At 37.1% G+C, this 21,154-nt stretch overlaps 1 protein-coding gene across 6 annotated transcripts in view; it reads left to right on the top strand.

Moving 5' to 3' along the window:
- Positions 1–21,154, top strand: part of NPAS3 (neuronal PAS domain protein 3) — a 623,692-nt gene that overhangs the window by 176,547 nt on the left and 425,991 nt on the right. For 4 of the 6 annotated variants that reach the window (XM_075151690.1, XM_075151693.1, XM_075151692.1 and 1 more), the window contains one exon: positions 13,613–13,857. In XM_075151690.1, coding sequence (XP_075007791.1) covers positions 13,613–13,857 — 245 coding nt within the window. Of the gene's footprint in view, positions 1–13,612; positions 13,858–13,969; positions 14,021–21,154 lie in introns of all 6 variants that reach the window. The other 2 variants (XM_075151691.1, XM_075151689.1) reach the window with 1 other exon arrangement.

Below are 21,154 nucleotides of genomic sequence, written 5' to 3'. Positions count from 1 at the left end.
CTGATCTAGACCTGTGAGACTTTGCATGGATGTGCTTTACCTGCTGAGTAATTAAGAGGCCACTTGAAGCAAGGAGCTTTTCAGAAGGGGACTTTACCTCTGGATCTCGCTTTCTTATTTTGCTGTCGCTCATATTTCACGAGCTCTGTGGCTGGTTGGCCCTTTCTGCGGAAATGTTTTTGCAAGGAGCTTTACTCTTTGGTGGAGGTGTAGCCTGGGTGGCTGTTGGGCAGTATTTCAGAGCATTGATAATTTTAATGCTTTTGATACATGCAGTCTGATGGATTTAGGATATTGCTACTCTTGCTTGTAGTTGAATATTACTGGAGAAGGTAAGCATTACTTAGGACATGAGATGTATGTCTCAACTCTTAAAGCCTTGAGGCTTTTGGTTAGGTGTTGCTTTTTACAGTTTTAGGATTGTAATTGATTATGCGTGTGTTTTAAGGAAAGATTTTGGCATATCACCACTTTGGTCATAAAATGCTTGTAGCATCAGGTCTAGTCTGACTAATTAAACTGGTTTCTGAGGAGAATTGGTTTTTGCTATACCATATCTGAAAACCTGATTTAGAAATTAGATCTTGGGTCTGCTACAAGTGCCTGAAAACTAAAATACCTAGGGACATACCTCCAGCACAGCAATTACCACTGTGTGAGGCAGTTCATGGTCTGGGTTGAGTGCATAACCTCTGACAGTAGACTCTTCCTAGCATTTCAGGAAACACATGAGCCCAATAATGTGTGTGGCCAGTACTGATATCTGTAAATGGAACAAGGAGGAAGCTCTTTCTTCTGCAGTCAATGCGGCTTTCATTTTTATTCCACTGTGTCAAAACTGCTGAAAATATAACAATATCATGTCTTTTTCATATGACCTGCAAGTCTTTGTGTTATGCACCTAAAATCCAAACAGTCATATAACTAAAAAATAGTTCAATGAATTTTTATCTATCTGCATATAAAATTTCATTTTGGGGACCAAGCTGAGAAGCAGCATGAAGAATTTCAGCTGAAAGGTTATTTCGTAAAGAAGGTTGTAATGGACTGAAAGTAGAAAGAATTTCCATCAACCTGTTACACTTATGCAATGCTACTATAATGCACTGAAACATGATGCACGCAGTGGGTTTTTTTTAATAAAATGTTAAATATAAAATTGATTGCTTTGGGGACTAAGCACTTTAACCCTTATGTAGGTTTTCTTTTATTTATTCATTTATTATGAATGGAATGGAAGGTGGAAATGAAGAAAGGGGACAATATGTATTTTTTGTGGGTTTCTTATGTTTCTGGGGCTCGTTAATGTTTTTCATACCATCTGAAGAGGTTATTTTGAGGGCATGAATATTATTTAATCTGAATCTGTGAGATGCATTTTGATTTTAAACTATCTTTTTACGACTAATTAAAACTGAAAGTTTATAATTAGAGCTGAGGAGAGACTTGTGGAGCACTGTGCACAGTAACGTGTTGCTTCATGAGGCTTTTTTATTAACCTGTAAACTATAATGCTAGTTGTGTGCCGCATACAACATGTGTGGAGACACATACATATGGTTGCCTTGACATTCTGCTTAAAGTTTGGGGAAGGATTCCCTCTTGCTAAACAAATTGTAAGATTCTGCAGTATTTGGCAAGTCTTTCATGTTCCTAAGGAAGTAAGGACATGCAAGTATAGCCTAATTCCTCCAAGAAACAGGTAAGAGGTAGAAAGCCACTCTTGGAAAATGCATGTTAATACTGATTTATGGAAGAATGATGGGGTTTTGTGTATTGTTTTGGGTTTGGTTTTTTTTAAGTCATTGTTCTGTGTCCAAACCTATGCACTTGTCTGGTTTTTTTTCTTAAAACTTCATACACTGCTGTAACACTACCAGTAGTATCTAAGCCATTACTTTAGACTTGAAAAAACAGGTGGCCTAAAAATTGCAAATTTTTTTCTGTTTGTTGAATTACTGTTTTCTGCCAGACTTTTTTTTTCTCCAACTTCTGCCCTTCACCAGTGTTTGCGTGACAGTTACAGAGTTGCCACTTGTCCCAGAGGGTTAAATAGAAAGTAAATGTAGTCCCTCTGCAAGGGAAGTCAGAGGAGATTGTAGCCTGTCCTGGAATATGTAAGCAGCAATAAAAATTGTTTCACTGGTGGTACATGTGAAACAGACACCTGCTTGTGAAAACCTTGCTGTCTTGTGCTCTACTGAAATTAATTTACACTAAACTGCTCAGGGTTCAAGCCAGGGGGCTAAAAGTGAAAGGCCTTGCAGCTCATTCATACTCTACTGACGCAATGGTTCAGCAGCTAACGCTGCACCTTGGAGAGTGGAGCTTGTGCTTCTGGAAAAATGAGCTTCAATAAATCCATCAGTGAGTTTCTGGAGATCTGCACAGGTAGCGGGGTCTTCCTAAGACTGCAAAAGAAAAATTTTGCATGCACTGCTAGGTTTTGAACATTCAACAGATATATCCACAGCACCACCCAGACTGATTGTTGCTTTTTTTTTTCCCAGATGTGCTGGAGGTATTTTTAAACTAGGTATCTTTAGTATCAATGACAGAGTGACCTCTATCGTTACAGGTTTTATCACAGGCAGCAAAAAACATGCAGGGCTCAGGGCTGACATTGGTCATGTAGCTCATTGTCTGTCCTGTTGAAGTTATATTGTTGTCGGTTGTAAGACAGCTCAGTTGTGTCTCTGTAAACTGCAGTGGCTCCTTTGGATCGCAGTGCCAGTGTATCCTATATACCTCCAACGTTTCTTCACAAAAGGTCTTGTCAAGTCTCCCATTGGTAGGGTTTGAAACTACCACTTGCATATGTTCAGCATAGACCCATCAGTGTAAGCGTAACTTTTAGATGGGAAGGAGAGAATTACGAGATGATGAGGATGATAATTGTAAGAGTGGGTACGGAGATAAAACATGTTATTTTCTTCAGAATGGGTCTTGGTATTAGAGTAATTGAGAACATACCACACGGAGGTTATTTATGCAGCAGCAGTGAAAGAGAGAGGTTGGAATTCTTGCCTTTTTTTCCTGGCTTTGGGAACTAAATTGGAGCAGATAGTTACAGAGAGCATAGCCAACTCTAACAAAATCCCTATTTAGGTCATCTGCAAAGAGCAAACATGGGATGTCTGAGTGCAACATTGTGCTCTTAGGCTTTTCGGCAGTAGTAAAACTTCATGGTGTAGATAAAATTACCTTGCGCAGTCAGAGCTTTTATTTTTTAAAAAAAAAAAAAAACTTAACTTGCACAGCTGTTTATGCCAGAGCTACCACTGGCAAAATAATGTTATGGAAAATAATGGCCATAGCTGATATAAACGTTCCAGCAAAAATCTCTGCAATAGCTCTGACATAGGTGAGGAAAATAGCAGCTGTTTACTCATTCTTTAAAATATTAATTCAGAACCAGATCAAAAACTCTAATCTGAAGTGTTCCTTCTTAAAGACAGTACTCACAAAAGGAATATAATCAGAAATTTGGATTCTGTTTGTTCATTTCAGAGTGATTTATTTATGTAGTAACTGCTACTTAGCCCAAAGTGTAAAGCTCATATTTAATCTGTGATATGTTATATAGCATATTTAATATGGTGTATGAGATAGCATATTTGAAGAACTTGGACTAAAGCTATCTGGCTTTGCAATTTAAAGTACTACTATCTTCAAGGAGGTAGATGTGGCATGCAATGACTTTCTGTCTCTTTTGTCCTCTTGTTTTCCGCACATCACATAATGGGTGCAGTTTTCCATGTATTTGTGAGATTGCGAGCATTCAGGGCTGTAGTCACAATCTGGCAATGGTGTACCTGTGCTATTTCTTTGGTTACCCATAGAAATACTATAGTAAAATTGCACTGTTCATCTTAATGCTGAATAAATTACTTCTTTACATATTCGGTAATGTATTCTCCTGTCACATAACTCTTGTTATTGTTAATTGGAATTGCTTATGCTCGTTGAGGGAGGAATACTTTTCATCCTGTTTTGAATGAAAATCTGTAATCTTGAATTTGTTTCTAAACTTCAGTCATGAGGAGAGCAGTGCAGGAAATTGCTGCTGTTCCACCAAATTAGCTTCTCAGATATCCTTTTAATTGGAGACCATAACTCAGATTCTTAGTATTTTAGGAAGCTGAACAATACAAATTGAAATACAGATATTTCCAGTAAGGGCTCAGTTCAAAGAAGGCTTTTATACACAGATGAGTCTGCTAACAAATAGCATGTCACATGATAATGAGACCATGTTTTCTTCCGCAGTTTCACATTTCTTAACTGCATTGCTGTGAAATAAGTGGAGTGTTTATCTACTCCCTTTTAAACTGACAAATCTCTGCTAGGGATGAGTGTGCCCACTATAGACAGAACATAGGTATACAAAAAAAAGTCTAAACGCTCAATCAGAAACACGCCACTTCCAAATGCAATATATTACACTTGTTCAGAACATTCATTTCCGCCAAAGTATTCTGTTTTTAATGTAAAAACTTCAATCTATGCTTAAGAACAAGCAAACTATAGTACTCTGACAGCCGTTCACACTTAATTTCTTTGCATTAAACCAACAGCATTCTTTTCCACAAACATCCATTGTTAGGACAATGCTCTCAGACGGAATTTATGAGAAATGGAATTATGTTACCAAGGAGATAGCATTTACTATAATGAAGAGTAGATCCTAGAAAATGGCCCCTTTTACAGCAGCTCAGAACAGAGCCACAAAAGCAATTGATTGGTCTTGGCATTTAGTCTTATATCAGCTGTGTCATCCATAGCTTCAGGAGTGAGAACACTAATCTGAAGTGACATTTCTGTTCTGGCGGGCTTTTCTGCCCTGATGAAAGCAATTACTTCATTCCTAAATGATAATTTGCGGGAGTTTCAACCACTTTAATTGATAATTTTTTGTTCTGAGAAGTTCAATTGTGAAGTGATTAGCTGATTTGGTAAATAGAAATTTAAGGTGTGAAATGTACAAGTTGCTCCAAGGTAAAGTGCTGTTTATTGGGTGCTGCAAAATTGCTTGATAAAACTGCAGTTTCTCTATTATCATGAGGCTGGCAATTGCTTAGTTCAACATAGGAAGAAAAAAAGATCAAAACACTAGTGTTCTCGTCGTTGAGCTTGGGTTTGAACTGGTGTATCACAGCTCACTTAATTGTGGCTGTATCAAAGTGTACATTAGTTTTAAAAGATTGTGTAGGATGGTGAGTTTGTAATCCTTAAAAACCTGCCAGGTTCCTATTATTATGTTCTAATGACTCACTCTGGAAGTAAATCCTGTTATTTAAACGTTGCAACAAAGGTGCTTATTGGTGATAAAACATTCAATTTAATGATTAGTTCAAGCATACACAAAACTTTTCCTGAAAAAAAAAAAATTATTTCTTTGAACCACGTTTACATACTGAAAATAAAATAAAAGAAACCTCTTCTGTCAAACAACAACCCCTAAAAAATAACCTGTAGTCTCACTGATATAATAAAAAGCTTGGGTTAATATAGGTATTATTTTCTTTGTAAGTTGCACATTGTTTTTACAATAATTGTTAAAGCACATTTGGCAAACTGTATTTTTGCTATCCACAAAGAAAAGAGGCTCTTTAATAGAAACCAGTTCTGTGATATTTTCCTATATAGTGAAAAAATAATGGTCATTTCATGTGTTAAATGAGAAATATAAAGCAAAAATGAAGGTCAAACTGATTTAGCACATCAAACAGTCTTTGTCAGCCAAGCTTAATATATCCTGAGTTTGTGGAACAAATGAAATTTTGCTGCTATGTTACACTTTGCTTCCAAACAACCATTACAACTGGTTTTATATATTGTGTGAGCATCAGACCATCAAACAGTGCATCTTTACTGACGTGTTGCTGCAGTGATGATCTACAGCAGCAATCTGCCATTTATATAAGGGCAAAATGTGCATCTATATTTAGTTGTGAAATTGGCCTATTATACTCTTGATGTTTACAGAGGCTAACATAAATTAATGATGACAGCTATGAGCAGTGCATTAGTTAAGCAGCAGAGTTTTTACCTTGAACTTGAAGGTTCCAGCTTTAACTTCCAGCATATAGTCTACAGCTTTCTTCACACATTAAAGAAAGTCTTCTGAAAACATTAATTTTTCTTGGACAGCATTAAATGGCTTCCATTTGTGAACTATGCCATTGATGATAACATTAGATAATGGTTTCATTTACATTTTTGGCAAACTTTTGCCCCATAAGAACGGTGATATTTATGGTGTGGAAAAATGAACGCCCCTGAAAAGTGTTTGTCCATTGAAAGGGTCTGATTTGACTGACTTTGAACTTAGTCAGGTGTCACATATCCCTTGTCTGATGAAAAGAACAGTTTGAAGACGCAGAGTGGCTCACTAGATTATGTACTGCACTTTCACCTGAAAGTCTCCTCATGCAGCTCATGTCAGAGCAAGTATAGATGCTGTAGTAACTACAGATTCCAGTTAACTGTGACCACGGATCTGACAAGTATGCAGGTGTTCAAAGGTTCACGAGTTAAAATGCTGAAGTCTTTGATGAATTTTTGATGGATGAATTTTTAATACAGGTCGACCTTTTTCCTTTGAGGCTGCATGCTAGATTAATTGATAAATAGTGAGACTGAGCAATGTTCGGATCTCCTAAGCAAACAAGTAGAAAAATCCATAAAAATCTGCCGTCTGACTTCTCAGATGTACTTAAAAAAGAAAGAAGAAGGTAAAATTTTACATGGCTTTTGATTCTTCTCCTTTCCTCTTTTTTTGGAGGTTTTACCCTCACAAAAGTACTCTTCTCTTTTGAACAGCATAACTGGTTTTTATTAGTCTTGAAGTTCTTGTACTCTCAGTTCAGAAACAATCTGTGTGAAAAGGAAGTCTATGAGTACAACAGCAGAAAAAAAAGAAAAGCAAAGAAAGGGAGAAAACATCAAGTCAAAAAGTTGTTTCAAAAGAAAAAAATCCCAAAAGATAGCAAAATACTGTGTAGAAATTGGAGGTAAACATATTAGCATACTTTCAGTGTCAGTTTTTCAGAACTAATTGAATTAGTCTTCGGAAGGTGGAGAGGATTTTTTCTTCTTTTAATTCACATTCAAATCTGCATGTACATTAGCTCTCTTGCTTCATTCTTTTATACTCACTTGTATCTACTGTACTGAAAAAATATCCAGTTTCATCCATCTTTGTGAGCTCTATAGAGCATAACATTTAGATAAACAGACCAATAACAAAAAACCTTGACAACAGGAGGCTTTAGGCTCCTGCTGCCACCAGTGGTGATGCTTGACTTGCTACACTGGACTTTTCAACTGCAGTATGTGCAATTATGTAGTACTCTGCTTTACTTCCTCCATCTTTCCCCCAGTCTAAATCTTTTTTTGGAGTCTGAAAATGTGTACTGCTGTTCAGATGTATATCCACTTGAATTGAACACTGTTTTTAAGATGTCACAATTAACGAACACTTTTGAAAAAACCTCAGGCATAAGAAGAATCACATAGAAGCAAAATAAATAAATATTCCAAATAATTGAGTCATTTCAGTATTGATGCTATTCCATTCTTTGAACTTCTAATGAAGTATAATTGTCCTGTGAGATCAGTGTAATGAAAACAGATTTTTATAGGCCAGAACACGGTTTATGGGTGGCCACCTATAGGTGGACTTGGACATTGTCTTAATGAATTGCCCAGGCATTAAGAGTCAGCTTTTCTATGTTCTTATAAAGTTAACTGCCCTCATTGTTTGCACGGGTCAGCTTGAAGCCCCAGAAAAGATTCTCCTCAAGAATGTGGCTGAGGGAACAGGTAATAGATTATTCCTGTAATAGATCAGAATGTACAAACATTCGTATTAGTTAAATTGTCGTACTCAACCACTACATTGCATTGATATAAATAGAAAAATGATGTAAATAGGTTATTAAAAAGGGAGGAGGGATCTAAGGTTGATCTAAATATAAAAATTTCCAAAGTATGACAATGATATGTCATATCATTAACACAGAACAAGGTAAGAACAAGATAAGAGGGTATTTCTAGTGTTTCTCATATAGAATTAAAAAAATGCACACCTGTGAACTCAGGAGCAGCATAAATTTGTTTCCTTTTGTAATACTACAACTAAACTCAATAGCAAGTAAGCATTATTTTATTCTTTATATTGGAAAACTATGTACACAGAAGGACATACATATAACTGGAAGTCTCTTTCAGAGGTTTGATGTAATATGGGGTTGGATCATATTAGCTCCACTCCATTTTTTTTTTGCTACAGACTTATAGTGTGATCACACACTTACTGTGTTGCACATCCTTTCCATATATCTGATTTCTTTTCTGTGAAATGGATATAACATCCATCTGACTACGACCTTTGGAGAGTTGGATAAGGTTTGTAGCAGACCTTTTGATCCTTGAATTTGAAAGGCTAGACTAGTATAAAAATACACACATGTGCGCATATTGTTTCACTCTCTATAAAGCTTGTTATAAACATTATTAGATATTGTTAAGGATTATTATTGTACTGTATCTGGTTTTGCTGCTGCTAATTCATATTGTTGTTAGAGGCTTAAGAAATTCGCTAGTGGTCGGTAACAGCTGAATTAATAAGTATGATATTGTTTGGTACTACAAGAAAGTGCTCTATTCTGGTATACTGTTGCACTTGTAAGGTTTCTCCTGAAATCAGGGAGGATTTCAGTAGAATTACCAAAAATACTGCGCATCCTCTGTGAGAGTTTGCCGTACTTCTCTGCTTGTAGTTAATGAAAATGAGCAAAGACTATGATGGCACACCGCAGACAAGCTGTCCGTTGGCTGGAGCCATTATATCTGGCACTCAGCAGCCTGTCTGTCCTTCAAACCTTGTTTTATGGCCATTGCCCCCAGTCCAATCTATTTAGGACAAGTACAGTGGGGACACCATAAACCCCACCAGTGCTGTTATGTGGGGCTGAGTGGGGAGGGGGGAGGCTGACATCGCTGAGAAGCCCCGCTTGGGGGGTCCTGGCTGCATCAGGTTTAAGGGAACAGCGTAGGTGAAATGTAAATGCAAGCTGCCTTTCTAAAACTGGGCTATATATCTGCTTCTAAGCTATACTTTGAAATTGCAAATAGAAATATTTATTTCTAACCACAACCATTGCCCTGTTTTCATTCAAAATGCAAACTCACAGAATTAAATTATTTCACTGATTTTTACCGCCCAAACTGAGACACACAAGCGAGGTATTGATATGCTAAAAAATCCTTGCTAATGTAGGTCAGTGCATCTGTTGATACGCTGTAACATGTTTGATTGCCATTATATGCTGCAAAAATTAGGAGCTGTGATTGTCCCATCTTTAAAGTGACAGATGATGATCTGTCAGACATGTGGAGGTTGTGGGTGTGCACACAGATATGGATGCATGTATATGCTTATGAATATAAAATATATAAAATGACGTGGAATAAAATATGAAGCAGGTTAAGCTTGGAATGACCACAAGCACAATGAAATCACAAGTGAGTTATGAGTACCAATAAAACTTTTATGCAACACCGTATTATCATGTCTCCTGCATCTGCTGTGTCTTCAATAGAAAATATACTTTAGAAATGTTGTGTACACCATTTTAAAATTATATGGTAGTATTCATTGTACCCTTTCACCTGTAAAAGCCAGAACCCCTTTATATCAACCCATCTGGAATGGCCCTAAAAGGAAAAATAATATTTATTTTAGAAACCGATTATCTAAAATAGCATTAGTTTTCTAGCCATTAAATATCCTGTTTTTATGGTACTGCATCTCAGAATTATCAGGAGCTAGCAGCTGGAAACCTCTTTGTCTTCTTTAGTGGACTATGTATATGGAAATTCTTTGAGAAGTATGTTCTTAAGGGAACAGATGAAGTTTCGCCATTATATGACGACATCATCCTTTGATATCGTACAGTGATGCACTCTGATCCAATTATCTGAGCTCCCTCCCATTCTCCACAGAAGGCAGAGGGAGCAATATTTATGTCCCTTGGGTATATTTCCCACTGTTATTTTCTTGCCAGTACTGCAAACAGCATACGTAGATTTGCTCGTTTTATTGGGAGACCTTCTCTATCACGTAAGAGCTCTTACATGTGCAGTGCTTGCTTTCTCGGTGCCTTCTGAAAGTTTTTGAAAGCCACTTAGTAAACATGGGTATAGTTTCCCACACTTTTATTCTTCTCTTTAGCAGGAGAGCCTGCGGGTATTTCTAAGTTTTTGCAGCCTGATACTCTAGCAAGTTCATTTATGTTGCCAAGAACCACCTCTAATCCCGATGTCATATGGCCAAGATGAGTTTTGCTCCTGTGTCAGCACCACTGCTTTCTGTTGTGAGCTTCACACCCCGCTTTTCTAGCATCCTCTTGGGATTATCAGTGCCAGCACTTTGCTCTGTTAAGAGCATCTGATGATGAAGCTGATGTTACCTATCAGAATGACAGGTGCCAGAGAGGATTAGCAGTGATGTTCAGGTCATATCTAATGAATTCCTGCATCCTGCTGAGGAAATCACTGCTCCTAGATTAAGGACCCATTGTATCAGCATAACTATAGTGTCTGATGCTACAAGTGTATTTCCCTAGTGGAATTATGTAGAGTAGATATTAGGACTTTTATGCACATTTCAACAGACACTGTTTCTAAATTTAGCTTAATGCACTGATGCCAAGATGAGAGTGCTATAAGTTACAAACTCTTTGACTTGAGTCGCTTGGTGAAGCTTCCACAAATGACAATATACCAAATGGCTGGGAGGAAAAACGTGTTATTGATAATACTGTTTCTCAGGAGTTTCTTTCATACATCTATTATATCAGCTCCCCATCGCTTGTACCTTGGGATTTTTTTATTGTAAAAGTTTGAATACACATAGGTGGCTCTCAAAGGATGCTGTTTACTTACACAGGTAGCCCCACTTTTTGGCTTAACTGGCTTCCATTGCAAACCATTAGTGATCCAGTAATGCATTATATAAGTTTACATTGCAATATATTAATCAGTTCCAGCAATCTCCTGAACCATATACAGGACTTGTAAACTGGATTCAGTCTTTGGTGTTGCTCAGGACTATTCTATCACCATTCAAAAGTTGCTGGGATCTGTAATGTTTCTGATTTGTTTTACTAGAGATCTCCAAAAAGTCCCCTTCTTACACAGGGGTATGATTAAGTGCTTTGGAAAGATGGTGTGAACCTCTTGGTGCAGACTTTTAGAATAGATCTAGAATCTCAGCTCTGCTGCATCCCTCAAACTTGATTTGGGGACTTGAGATCCTCAGGCTTGGCTTCTGGAGGAAAAAGTGTGACGAGTAGTAAATGCCATCCCTTGTGCCATGAAAATGAGCTTTCAGTTGCAAGCAATTGGGCAGAGACGCTTGCCTGCCTCTCTCTTACGTTGCTGTTGTAGGTATTTAACTTGTATAGGGTATCTTACTTCACTCCTCACAGGGCTGTAGCTTCCAGGTTTCTGTATATACATAAAATATTTCTATCAGCTATATTTAATGCACCTTTTGAGGGATTTTACACATCCATGATGGTAGATATTTAAAATTTGAAATTGGACAGAGATGCATGCACAACGAGCATTGTGAAATCTTATTTTTCAGGTACTTTTCTCCTAGAATATAACTTACAAATCTAGCTGCTAGTGGTCTATATGGAGTTCATAAAGACAAGTATGTACTTTAGTTTGGGATTCAGTAGGATGGTATATCTTTACCTGCGGGTAAGGACGTGCTGTTTCCTCTTGTATCTTTCTCTCACCATCCCTATTTCTTAGCCGGGCTGTGTTTTTAAATATAATTGCAATTAGTGTAGAATTGTGTAGGGAATATAATTTGTTAAGCATTCTCAGGGAAGTGTGATGGAGGGATTTCATTTGTGTTATAAGGGCCCAGTTGATCTGCCTTCTCAAGTCTGAGGTGGCAGAGCCAGCCACGGAAATGCAGGTGGTTAAGAATATGAAAATAAGAGAACCTCTGTGGTTTAAATTATTTCTAAATTAGTAAGATAGGTAAATAGAGGTCTCAGAATCATGGCATTAGATCTGCGTGCCTAGATTCTACTGATCTACTTCATATGCCAGAGAGCTTTTGTAGATCTGGTCATTATGATTTTTTTGTTAATAAAATCCAAGGTTTCAGGAAGGGTTGTGGAAGCTTGAGAGAAGCATTTGCTGTTCCATTATACACTGGTTGAATTCTAGCTGTTTTAAACCAATGACTAGTGAATGGAATTGTGGCTGTAACTTCATCAAATTAATAAGTAAACAAATGAAGCAAAGGAAAGATAGAGTCTTTGTGAGGGACAAGAACAGTTTCTACTCACCTTACGCAGTGATTGGCAGACACCGGCCCCAGCATCATCACCACCCTTTATCCACCAAGGCAGAAGTATGGTCAAGCTTATCATAACTTGAGTGGAACACTCTTCTCTGTCTCAAAAAAAAAAAAGTTTAAACCTTTATAAAAAAAAAAGAAGGCAATATCTGTTCTTTGTATTATCTACACATTGACTCCTAATCTTTTGGGAAGTGTCTGTCCCAAACCATGCAACAAAAAAAGTTAATTCCTTTTCCCTTGCAAAGCTGTATTATCATATATTGAAACCAACTGAAACTTGAGTTTCCTTGAGTTTCAGGGAAAGATCAGGAGAAGACCCCAGCGGTTACCCGCTGTCATCACAATGTGCATTCGGCAGTTATACACCAATTAAACAAATAGCCCAGGAGTAAAATCTGAGTTACGTTTAGGCGTGGCACAGGGGTGATAGCAAGTGATACATTGACGCAACAGGAGTAAATGAATGTCTTTTCATTTCCACCTGCTCATGTAAAGCAGAAAGACCTTTCTGACCAAAAAGTTGTCAGTCTGACACATATGTGGTAGTGAATTACAATCAGAAATGTGAAGCACATAACCGTATTAACTGCTTGCTCGCCCCTCTGACAAAGGTTGCTATTCCCACAGCAAGGACAGCTGAACAACTCATAAAGAGCAGCTTCATGAAATTCGGGAAGGTTTATGTTATTACGCCAGTCTTAAACTTCTGCGGCTCCGAAGGTACTGTACAGTCTGTTTGGTCATCTTGGCGGCACTGCAACCCTGTGTCAGAGGCACACGTCAGTCATCTGCTTTTAACCTCCTTTTCCCAATAGTCAGCATTTGGCACAAACTTAGACAAATTGGGTTACAATGGATCAGGAGAAGCAATGGCATCCATGCAGATAAACCTCACATGTACACAGCATTTTTGGGAATCCTTTCTTGCGACTGGCAGCAGAGAAAGGAAGGGCAGGCTAAGAAGAAAGCGGCTGAAATGAGTTAGGAGTAGTTACTTAATGTTTTGGCTACCACGGAAACTCAAATATTATCATTATTTAATTTAATCATTCAAAGACTGGAGTACCACTAAATGTATCCTGAAGTCTGTACATCCATACGCAACAGTATTTGAAAATGTGGTAATTTGTATAGAAGACTAGGAGTGAAAAAGCAAATTGGATAAATGTGACAGAACACTGATATTGATGAATGTCCTACTTTGTTTATTTCTTTCAGTTTACAAGCTTTGAGGAAGGAAAAGTCCCGAGATGCTGCTCGCTCTCGCCGGGGAAAGGAGAATTTTGAATTCTATGAGTTGGCAAAGTTGTTGCCACTGCCTGCAGCCATTACCAGCCAGCTTGACAAGGCATCCATCATCCGTCTTACAATTAGCTATCTGAAAATGAGGGACTTTGCTAATCAAGGCGATCCTCCATGGAACTTGAGAATGGAAGGACCTCCACCTAATACATCAGTAAAAGGTATGGAGTAAATATGTTGTATAGTATCAAATATGGCAGCCTTTAGTAACCTCTAAATTGAAATTTTTACCATCATCCTTTCTTCTTTCCCTGCATATCAAATCCTTTAAAGGGATACAAATGTGGAAATCTGAGGTCTGCATGAGAAAGACACCATGTGAAGGTGAAACAAACCTCTTATTTTATTTACTTTTTATTTAACAAGGAACCTGTTGATATAACTATTACAGCTGTAAGTCTTCTGGGTGACATAGACTAAATTGTTTGACGTTATTTAGCAATGATTCTGTTGCTTTGTTTTAGTATTTTATATAAGGATGCATTTGAGAGGAGGATGGCATTAGTCCTTCACCTGAGGACTTAATCCCTTAATTTACTGGCCAAACCTTAAAGGCAGAATCAGGTATTTCTGAAGTTCAAGAGCATCACATCCAAATTTTTAAATCTTCAGGTTAGAGACTAGGATTTTATTTATCATTTTGTAATGTGCATAGAAATTATTTTGACTTCTGAGCCAGTAGGCATCTATCAACATTTTAGCCAAAGTAGACTGTTTTCAATATTAAACACCCTCTTTTCATGGTCAAATAAGCAGCTGGGCAGCAAAATCAATGTTTTAGACATGAGTTGCCACAAAAGTCAGGTAATGGAGGAATCAGACAGTTATTTTAGAGGCTGTGTGCGTGTTGGTCCTAAATAGTGTTTCCAATGACTTGTGTAAACTGGACATTTTTTTGTGATTTTTTTTTTTTTTTTGCTCATGCCACTTCTGTAGATAAGTGTGATCTTGCTGATCTTGCTGTTTGATAAGTATTTTCAATTAGGGAGCAAGTTGCATTAGCAGAACTCAAAGTTACCAAAACCTGGGAATTGTAGTTGGCCTGGCTTTGACAGGACAGATAACTACCCTGTTTTATTACAGCTACTGATCTCACATTTTGGAAGAAACATATTTTGGAAAAAGGCATATGAGATTTGAGCACTTCAGTTTTTTTCCCACACTTTATGAAACTTAAACTCTTAATCTACACTAAACTAGGTAGACTGTACATAGCATGAGGCAAAAGAAAAAGCCACTTCTAAGGGTGGGGGGAGGAGCGGGAAGTAGAATCATATTTATCAGCCCACAGCTGCCCATGAAGGGTTACTGGTATTGATGGTGCAAAGGGCTTTTACCTGCTCTTCCATTTAAAGGAAGTAATATTAGTTAAGTTGTAATTTTCAATGAATGGAGATAGACTTGGAGGGCAAAAACCAAAGGACTTCCAGGCTGATGATTTAGTAGCTGGACATATTTGCGTCATTTCATATATTTCATTTATATTATCTGCCACATCATATATAATTTTCATGGAGGAAAAAAAAGGTAATAATTACATCATCCAGAGCATGAGTATAACATGGTTCATCAGGCTTCTGATATAATATGCAAATGTTCCCCATTTTTTCAGGATGAGAGTTTATTCTCAGGCAATTAAACAGTGTTTCAAGGCGGATGTAAAGTGGACTCTGCTGCATGATCTGTGAGCTGGCTGTTAAAATAAATAATTCCTCCCAAAATTCCTGTAGCTAACAGACATACAGTGCTTCTACAACCCGTCCTGTATTACAGAAGGTCTGATCTCTCTTCAGATCTCTGTGTATGTTTTCAGAGTATCTGGGATCTGTTTTTCATTATCTTCTTGTGGAATAAGAATATCTGAATACTGATGCTTCCTTTTTGTGTAAAGATTCTAATAAAGAAAAGAATTTTAAGGGAGAATGAAGCCTTATGCTTAGACAACAGCATAAATAGTCTGGCCTAGGTTAACACATTTCTCCCTATAAAAAAGCTAGGTAAACGTTTAATGTCTTTTCTTTTAATAATAATATCTTTTAATAATAATGTCTTTTAATAATTTAATGTCTTTTAATAATAATCCTGCTCCTCCACCCATCTGGTGATATGGTTCCCATTCCTCTAGACATAAGGGGTGGGAAAGGGCTAGGGAAGGATTTTTGCTTTTTTTCCCCTGTTTGAGTACTTAGTACTTAACTAGGATTGTATTATTTATGTGTCAGTATATCGAAATAATGAAACAGTGTTTCATCGTATGAGAATTCCCCATAAGCAGTTTTAACTGTATACTACAGGTATATTTTATTACTTCACCAGTTCTCCTTACATAGAAACCTGTTAACACATTCTGATCAAACATTCATGAAATTACATCAAAAGAAATTCATTTTCATTTATTAAGGTGGCTTTTTGCTGCCCTTGAAGAAGTTCATATGGATAAACAAGCTCACATAAATAGCTTGCAGCTTCATGTGAAGTATGGTTGATAATCCTACAATAAAACACTAGACATTATATTTTGTGTGTGCCCAAGCAATCTTCTGAATAGACGTAAAGGTATTTGGAAAATTATATGAGAGGTACTTACATTGCGTAGGCAACTGCTTTTTTTTTTTTCTTCTTCTTTTTTTCCTTCCCCCAAATGTGATGGTCTGCTTGTGTTACTAATTAAATTTCAAAGCTTAGTTTTAAATTTGTACTGTACAGCAATTTAATAACTTTAATTTAGTGTTTCAGGAAGGTCCTTTACTCTGCCCTGTATTTATCACAGCTTTTCTTAAAAGTCTATAAAGGCTGATGCGTTTGTTTTCTTATGCCTATTGTGTAGTGATCACTACAAGTTGTGCTTGCAAATGAACACTCAGGTAACTTCATATAATATTTTCAGAGTCAATTACTTCATGGAAATATCTTGAGCAATTGGAAAGTAACAGATAGTTTTCTCCATTATTTTAGAAATATCTGTATTGTTATAATACAGATCAAATCTACAATGAACATTATGCATTATTCAAGAAATGACCAGGCATTCTCAGCAGTGTTTCAGCTAAATAACTGATGATTGTAACCTTTAAAGAAATCTCATTGTGGTGACTATTGGTAAATCATTTCTCCATTCATAGTAATCTTTATTTAGAGGCTATCTAGAAACCATTATATCTTTTATTAATCTTAAAAGCAATAGCCAATGATTTGACATTTGCTAAAAATGGATAAATTTTCCATCTTCTAATACAGCAGACTTCAGTCAATTTTTTTTGGTACATTGTCTAAGGCTTGCTGTACGTAGGAAGTATTAGTCCTTGTAAACAAAATACACACACAACTTGCAGCAGATGAGTTTAAAGATTACAGTTCTTAAAGACCAGGTCTTGATTCTCATATGGCAGAAAATAATCCAAAAGTTATTTAGAATCATAGGAATACAATTGTTATTCTTTGCATACTACATACAATATGTTATGAATAACAGTACTATTCCCCTCTGTTTCCAACCCTCCAAAAGTCTTTGTTTGACTCCCAGTATTTAAGGGATATGTTCTGAGGAGAACAGTAAATCAGCTGCTAATTAATTTTTTGCACTCAAAGGTGAGTTTTCTGAAAGTTCAGATCTGGGAATGGAAGTATTTTTATAGTATATGCTGTGTGTTCAGCCAGTAAGTGGTGCTTTACACGGCATGGCACTTGAAGTCCTTTAGTGCGTTCTGATTGCCTGACCCATACCAGGTCCTGTAGTCCTTTTCCAACATCAAACCCTCCTGAGCACCTTCATATTTTGGAATATCATTGCCTTCAAATGATTTGACTCCAAATTTCTTTATATTTTTAGCATAAACTGTCGCTGAAAGTGTTCAAAGATCATGCAGCTTTTTATGTTCTTTTCCACTATGTCGTAGGTGGTTTTACCAAGCCATATTTTCTTCCTTTTTTTCAAGTGAAGAGAGGAAAGGGGAGGAGGAGTGTGAGGCACCATGATGTTCTCTGGTGTGTTGAATGTGTTTGGCTGATGTAAAGTCATGCCATGTATTTCCTCTTTGGGCAATCTTTGGGACACTGGTACTGACTCGGGGCCACCGTCACTATAAAAAGAAGGCTCATGAGTCTTTGTCTTGAGCAGAGTTCCCAGCATTTGCCATTTCTGTTTCTTTTGAAGCAGCAATTAAACCCAGTAGTCTGTGCCTAATTTTGCAAACCCTTGTCCTGGAAATTTGCCATGGTGACATCAAAATAGTTATTAGATTTTCATTCTTTTTTAGTTGAAATGAAGTGTTCATTTCTGTCTTTGGAGATACAAGTGTTTGTGCAAGGTCATGAGTATAATTTCCTGCTGAATGACATGACATATAGAAACGAGAGTATGTAAGGCAAGTTTGGGCATGTTTTTTCTTTGAATGAAAAAAAGTGATTGTGGGATTATCCACAATGAAGTTATAAGGGGGTTTATCATGAGCTTTTTTTTTTTTAAGCCAAATCTTTACATTTTATGTTACATAAGTGAAATAATCTCACTTATCTTCTGCCGTATGAGAGGAGGTGAATGAGAGTTTCTAGCTGAGGAGTGAAAAGGACTTCAGTAAATAGTACTGACCAACTGGGAGGTTGCATGAAGAATGTAACTTTTACTTTAGCCATCTCTACGTGTTCTCAAATTAGGTAGTTTTACACATCTGTGTTCTAGAATTAATATATGAGAGTATGAAAAGAAATCAGATGCTCTCAAAAGTGTTTGTGGTGGACTGAAATTTTTCTTGTCCAAATTGTTCTTGCCCAGTGTAACTAAATATGACTCTGACGTGTTGCTTGCAATAAACCATTCAATGTTACTGCAATTCTGCATTGGTAATAAAATAAATAGAACATCTTTTGATAATCACAAGAAAGAAAATTATGCTTTAAAACAAAATTACACCTGCTTCCTTCAAACTAGTATGTGTTTCAAAGGATCCATTCTCCACATAAACGAAGTATTTAAGTATAGGTTGAAAATGAACTTGATGTCTTATCGTACTACGGAACTTGGCATTGAGGAAATAAGTCCAGCGCTTTGAATTTTCTGGGAAAGAAAATAAGCAATAACGATAATTGGAAAGTATGGTAATTGTTATCCCAAATGTCAAGTGGGATTACTTCCGTTAATTTAAATAATTTTTATGCTGGATATGTATGCATTTTTAAGAGATAAATAAATGGTTCTCTTCTGAATGATCTCATTGTGGAAACCCTTTACATAACATTACCTTTTGTTAGCCTTTCATATTTTAAACTGAGTGTTGACTTCTGAGCAGGAGATGCAAGATAGTACAAGCTTTTCCCTGCCAAACCACACAAGCCTTCCAGTAAGACCAGCCATCTCTTCTGAACCACCACACAATTCTGTCTCAGGGAAACCATCTACAGGGGCAGAGAAACAAGAATTACTTTATTGCTCAGCGTTTGTGGCCTAAAACATTGTTTTTCACTGTTAGACATGAAAAGATCAATAGATGAAAACAGCATAACGCAGATGAATTGGCAGTATTGTTTGTTATGAAAAGGGTCTCCTAATCTGGCCGTCCCGCTTTGCATGGAACTTCTGCTCTTGTGCTGGAGAATTCTTGATAGCCCTATAATCTATTTCTCGCTATCTTGCAGGCATTTTTCTTGTTCTTATGAGAATCTGATTCCTGTTTATGCGTAGGCCACTATAAAGTACTCTGACTGTGCACCAGTATCAAACACTGATTATAAACATAACGCCTATCCATTCTAAACCTGCTTATGTGGCCACAGGGGCAGTGCAGCCGTAGGAGTAGGTTGCTTAGTCATTGACCTGTTACATAGGTTAAAGAAAAAGGCTATAAGGTGTTGTTTGAATGTAGGAAACGAGGGCTGGAAATTTCAGACAGTCAGTGGTAAAACATTAATGTTCTTTGTGAGAATTATTGATGGTTTTCTAGTATGAAAGATATGGCACCCAAAATGAGGTAGCTCTGTTTGAATCTCATTGTGATAGATAAGATAAATTGAATGCTGGACTTGGAGTTGGTGGTTGCCTAGTGACAAGTGATCATGACCTGATTGCTTTCAATCTCTGCAAATGGAGGAGGGTGCCAACCAATATACTCAGTGCTTTTGAAGGACTAATTGCCTAATGGGGAAACTTATGTGAAATTGATTGTGAGGAAAAATTTTGATGGAAAAATTAGAATAGAAGTTGGCTAGAACTCTTAAAGAAAAGTTTATGAAATGATGATTTCCTATGCACCTGAAAATTATAAAACTGCATCCTTTTTCAGAATGAAAGTAAAATCAGTAATTTGAAAAAACATGTATGTGTATTTATGTAAAACTTCGGGAATAAAAGGGAAATATATAACAATTAAGGTAAACTGGAATGTCTGAGGTGCAGAAAGTTGACAAAGAGAAGCAGAGACATTAAGGAAAAATCTATCAGGATTAGAAAAATGAAAGAAAAATTGGTTTTATATGTATTAGAAATTGGAAGAGTTCTGGCAACGGCATAGGCTTATTAGCAGTAAGGTACAGTAAAACTTTTGCTGATGCAGCAAAGACATGAGAGCTTGATACAGGTTTCTCTAAGTGCTTGCCTGTACAGAATACATTCTACAGGTCTTTATAGTTCAGGTTACTGTCAACAGCAGTGTTCATGGAGCATACACAGTCATAGTCACCAACAATACAAAAACTTGGGGTGGAGAATTCTGCTGTTAGAGTTCATATCATATCTGCTTGAGCAAAACGGGATTATTATAGCTTGTTGTGGGTTTTGTCGTCTTGTTCATTCCTCCTTGTTTGTCTCTCAAGCTCCTCCTGCAAAACTATTCTGCCACTGGAATCCAAATGCTGGTGTCCCAAGTGTGAGGCTCCATGAACTGCCAGCTCTGTGTTTGAGTCGTACCCATACATGATGAATGCTATCTCTATCTTTTCTGCTGGGGAAACAAGAAATCTTTCTTTCATGTCTGAATCAAACTTTAAAAGTACTTAAAAATCAAAAGGGTATAATTCTTAGATGTGCCAAAAAAAGCAGATCTTCCTAACAGAGCAGGGAAACCCCTGACATCTCAGTAATATCCACTGGCATTACCTCGCTGTGGTTGATGCAGTTCTGTGTTGCTTCTTCAGTGGGTTACCTGCGATGGTACAAGCAAGGGACTCTGAAACTCTTGGGCATCATTCTCCGGAGTCCCAGCTTGCAGTGCTTCTCAGATATTCCAGAACTGTTGAATAAATTGTCTTTTATGTGTTCTTCAGACAAAGAATCGCGTTACCTCTGATATCAGCCTGATACAATTTTCAGCATCATCCATTTCTTGCCGTGTTGGTGTTGTGAAGTTTGCAGTACTGAGCTGTCTTAGCACTGGATGTCCCAGCCTCAAAGCAGTTGTAGGCAAAATATTGGGAAAATTCCTCCCCTAAAGGGATGAAAGTAAGATTGTCTATTTTTTCAACAAACAT

This window comes from Calonectris borealis, chromosome 5 (genome assembly GCF_964195595.1).
Source record: "Calonectris borealis chromosome 5, bCalBor7.hap1.2, whole genome shotgun sequence".
In the NCBI taxonomy this organism is placed as follows: domain Eukaryota; kingdom Metazoa; phylum Chordata; class Aves; order Procellariiformes; family Procellariidae; genus Calonectris; species Calonectris borealis.
This window is presented reverse-complemented; position numbering and strand designations above follow the sequence as displayed.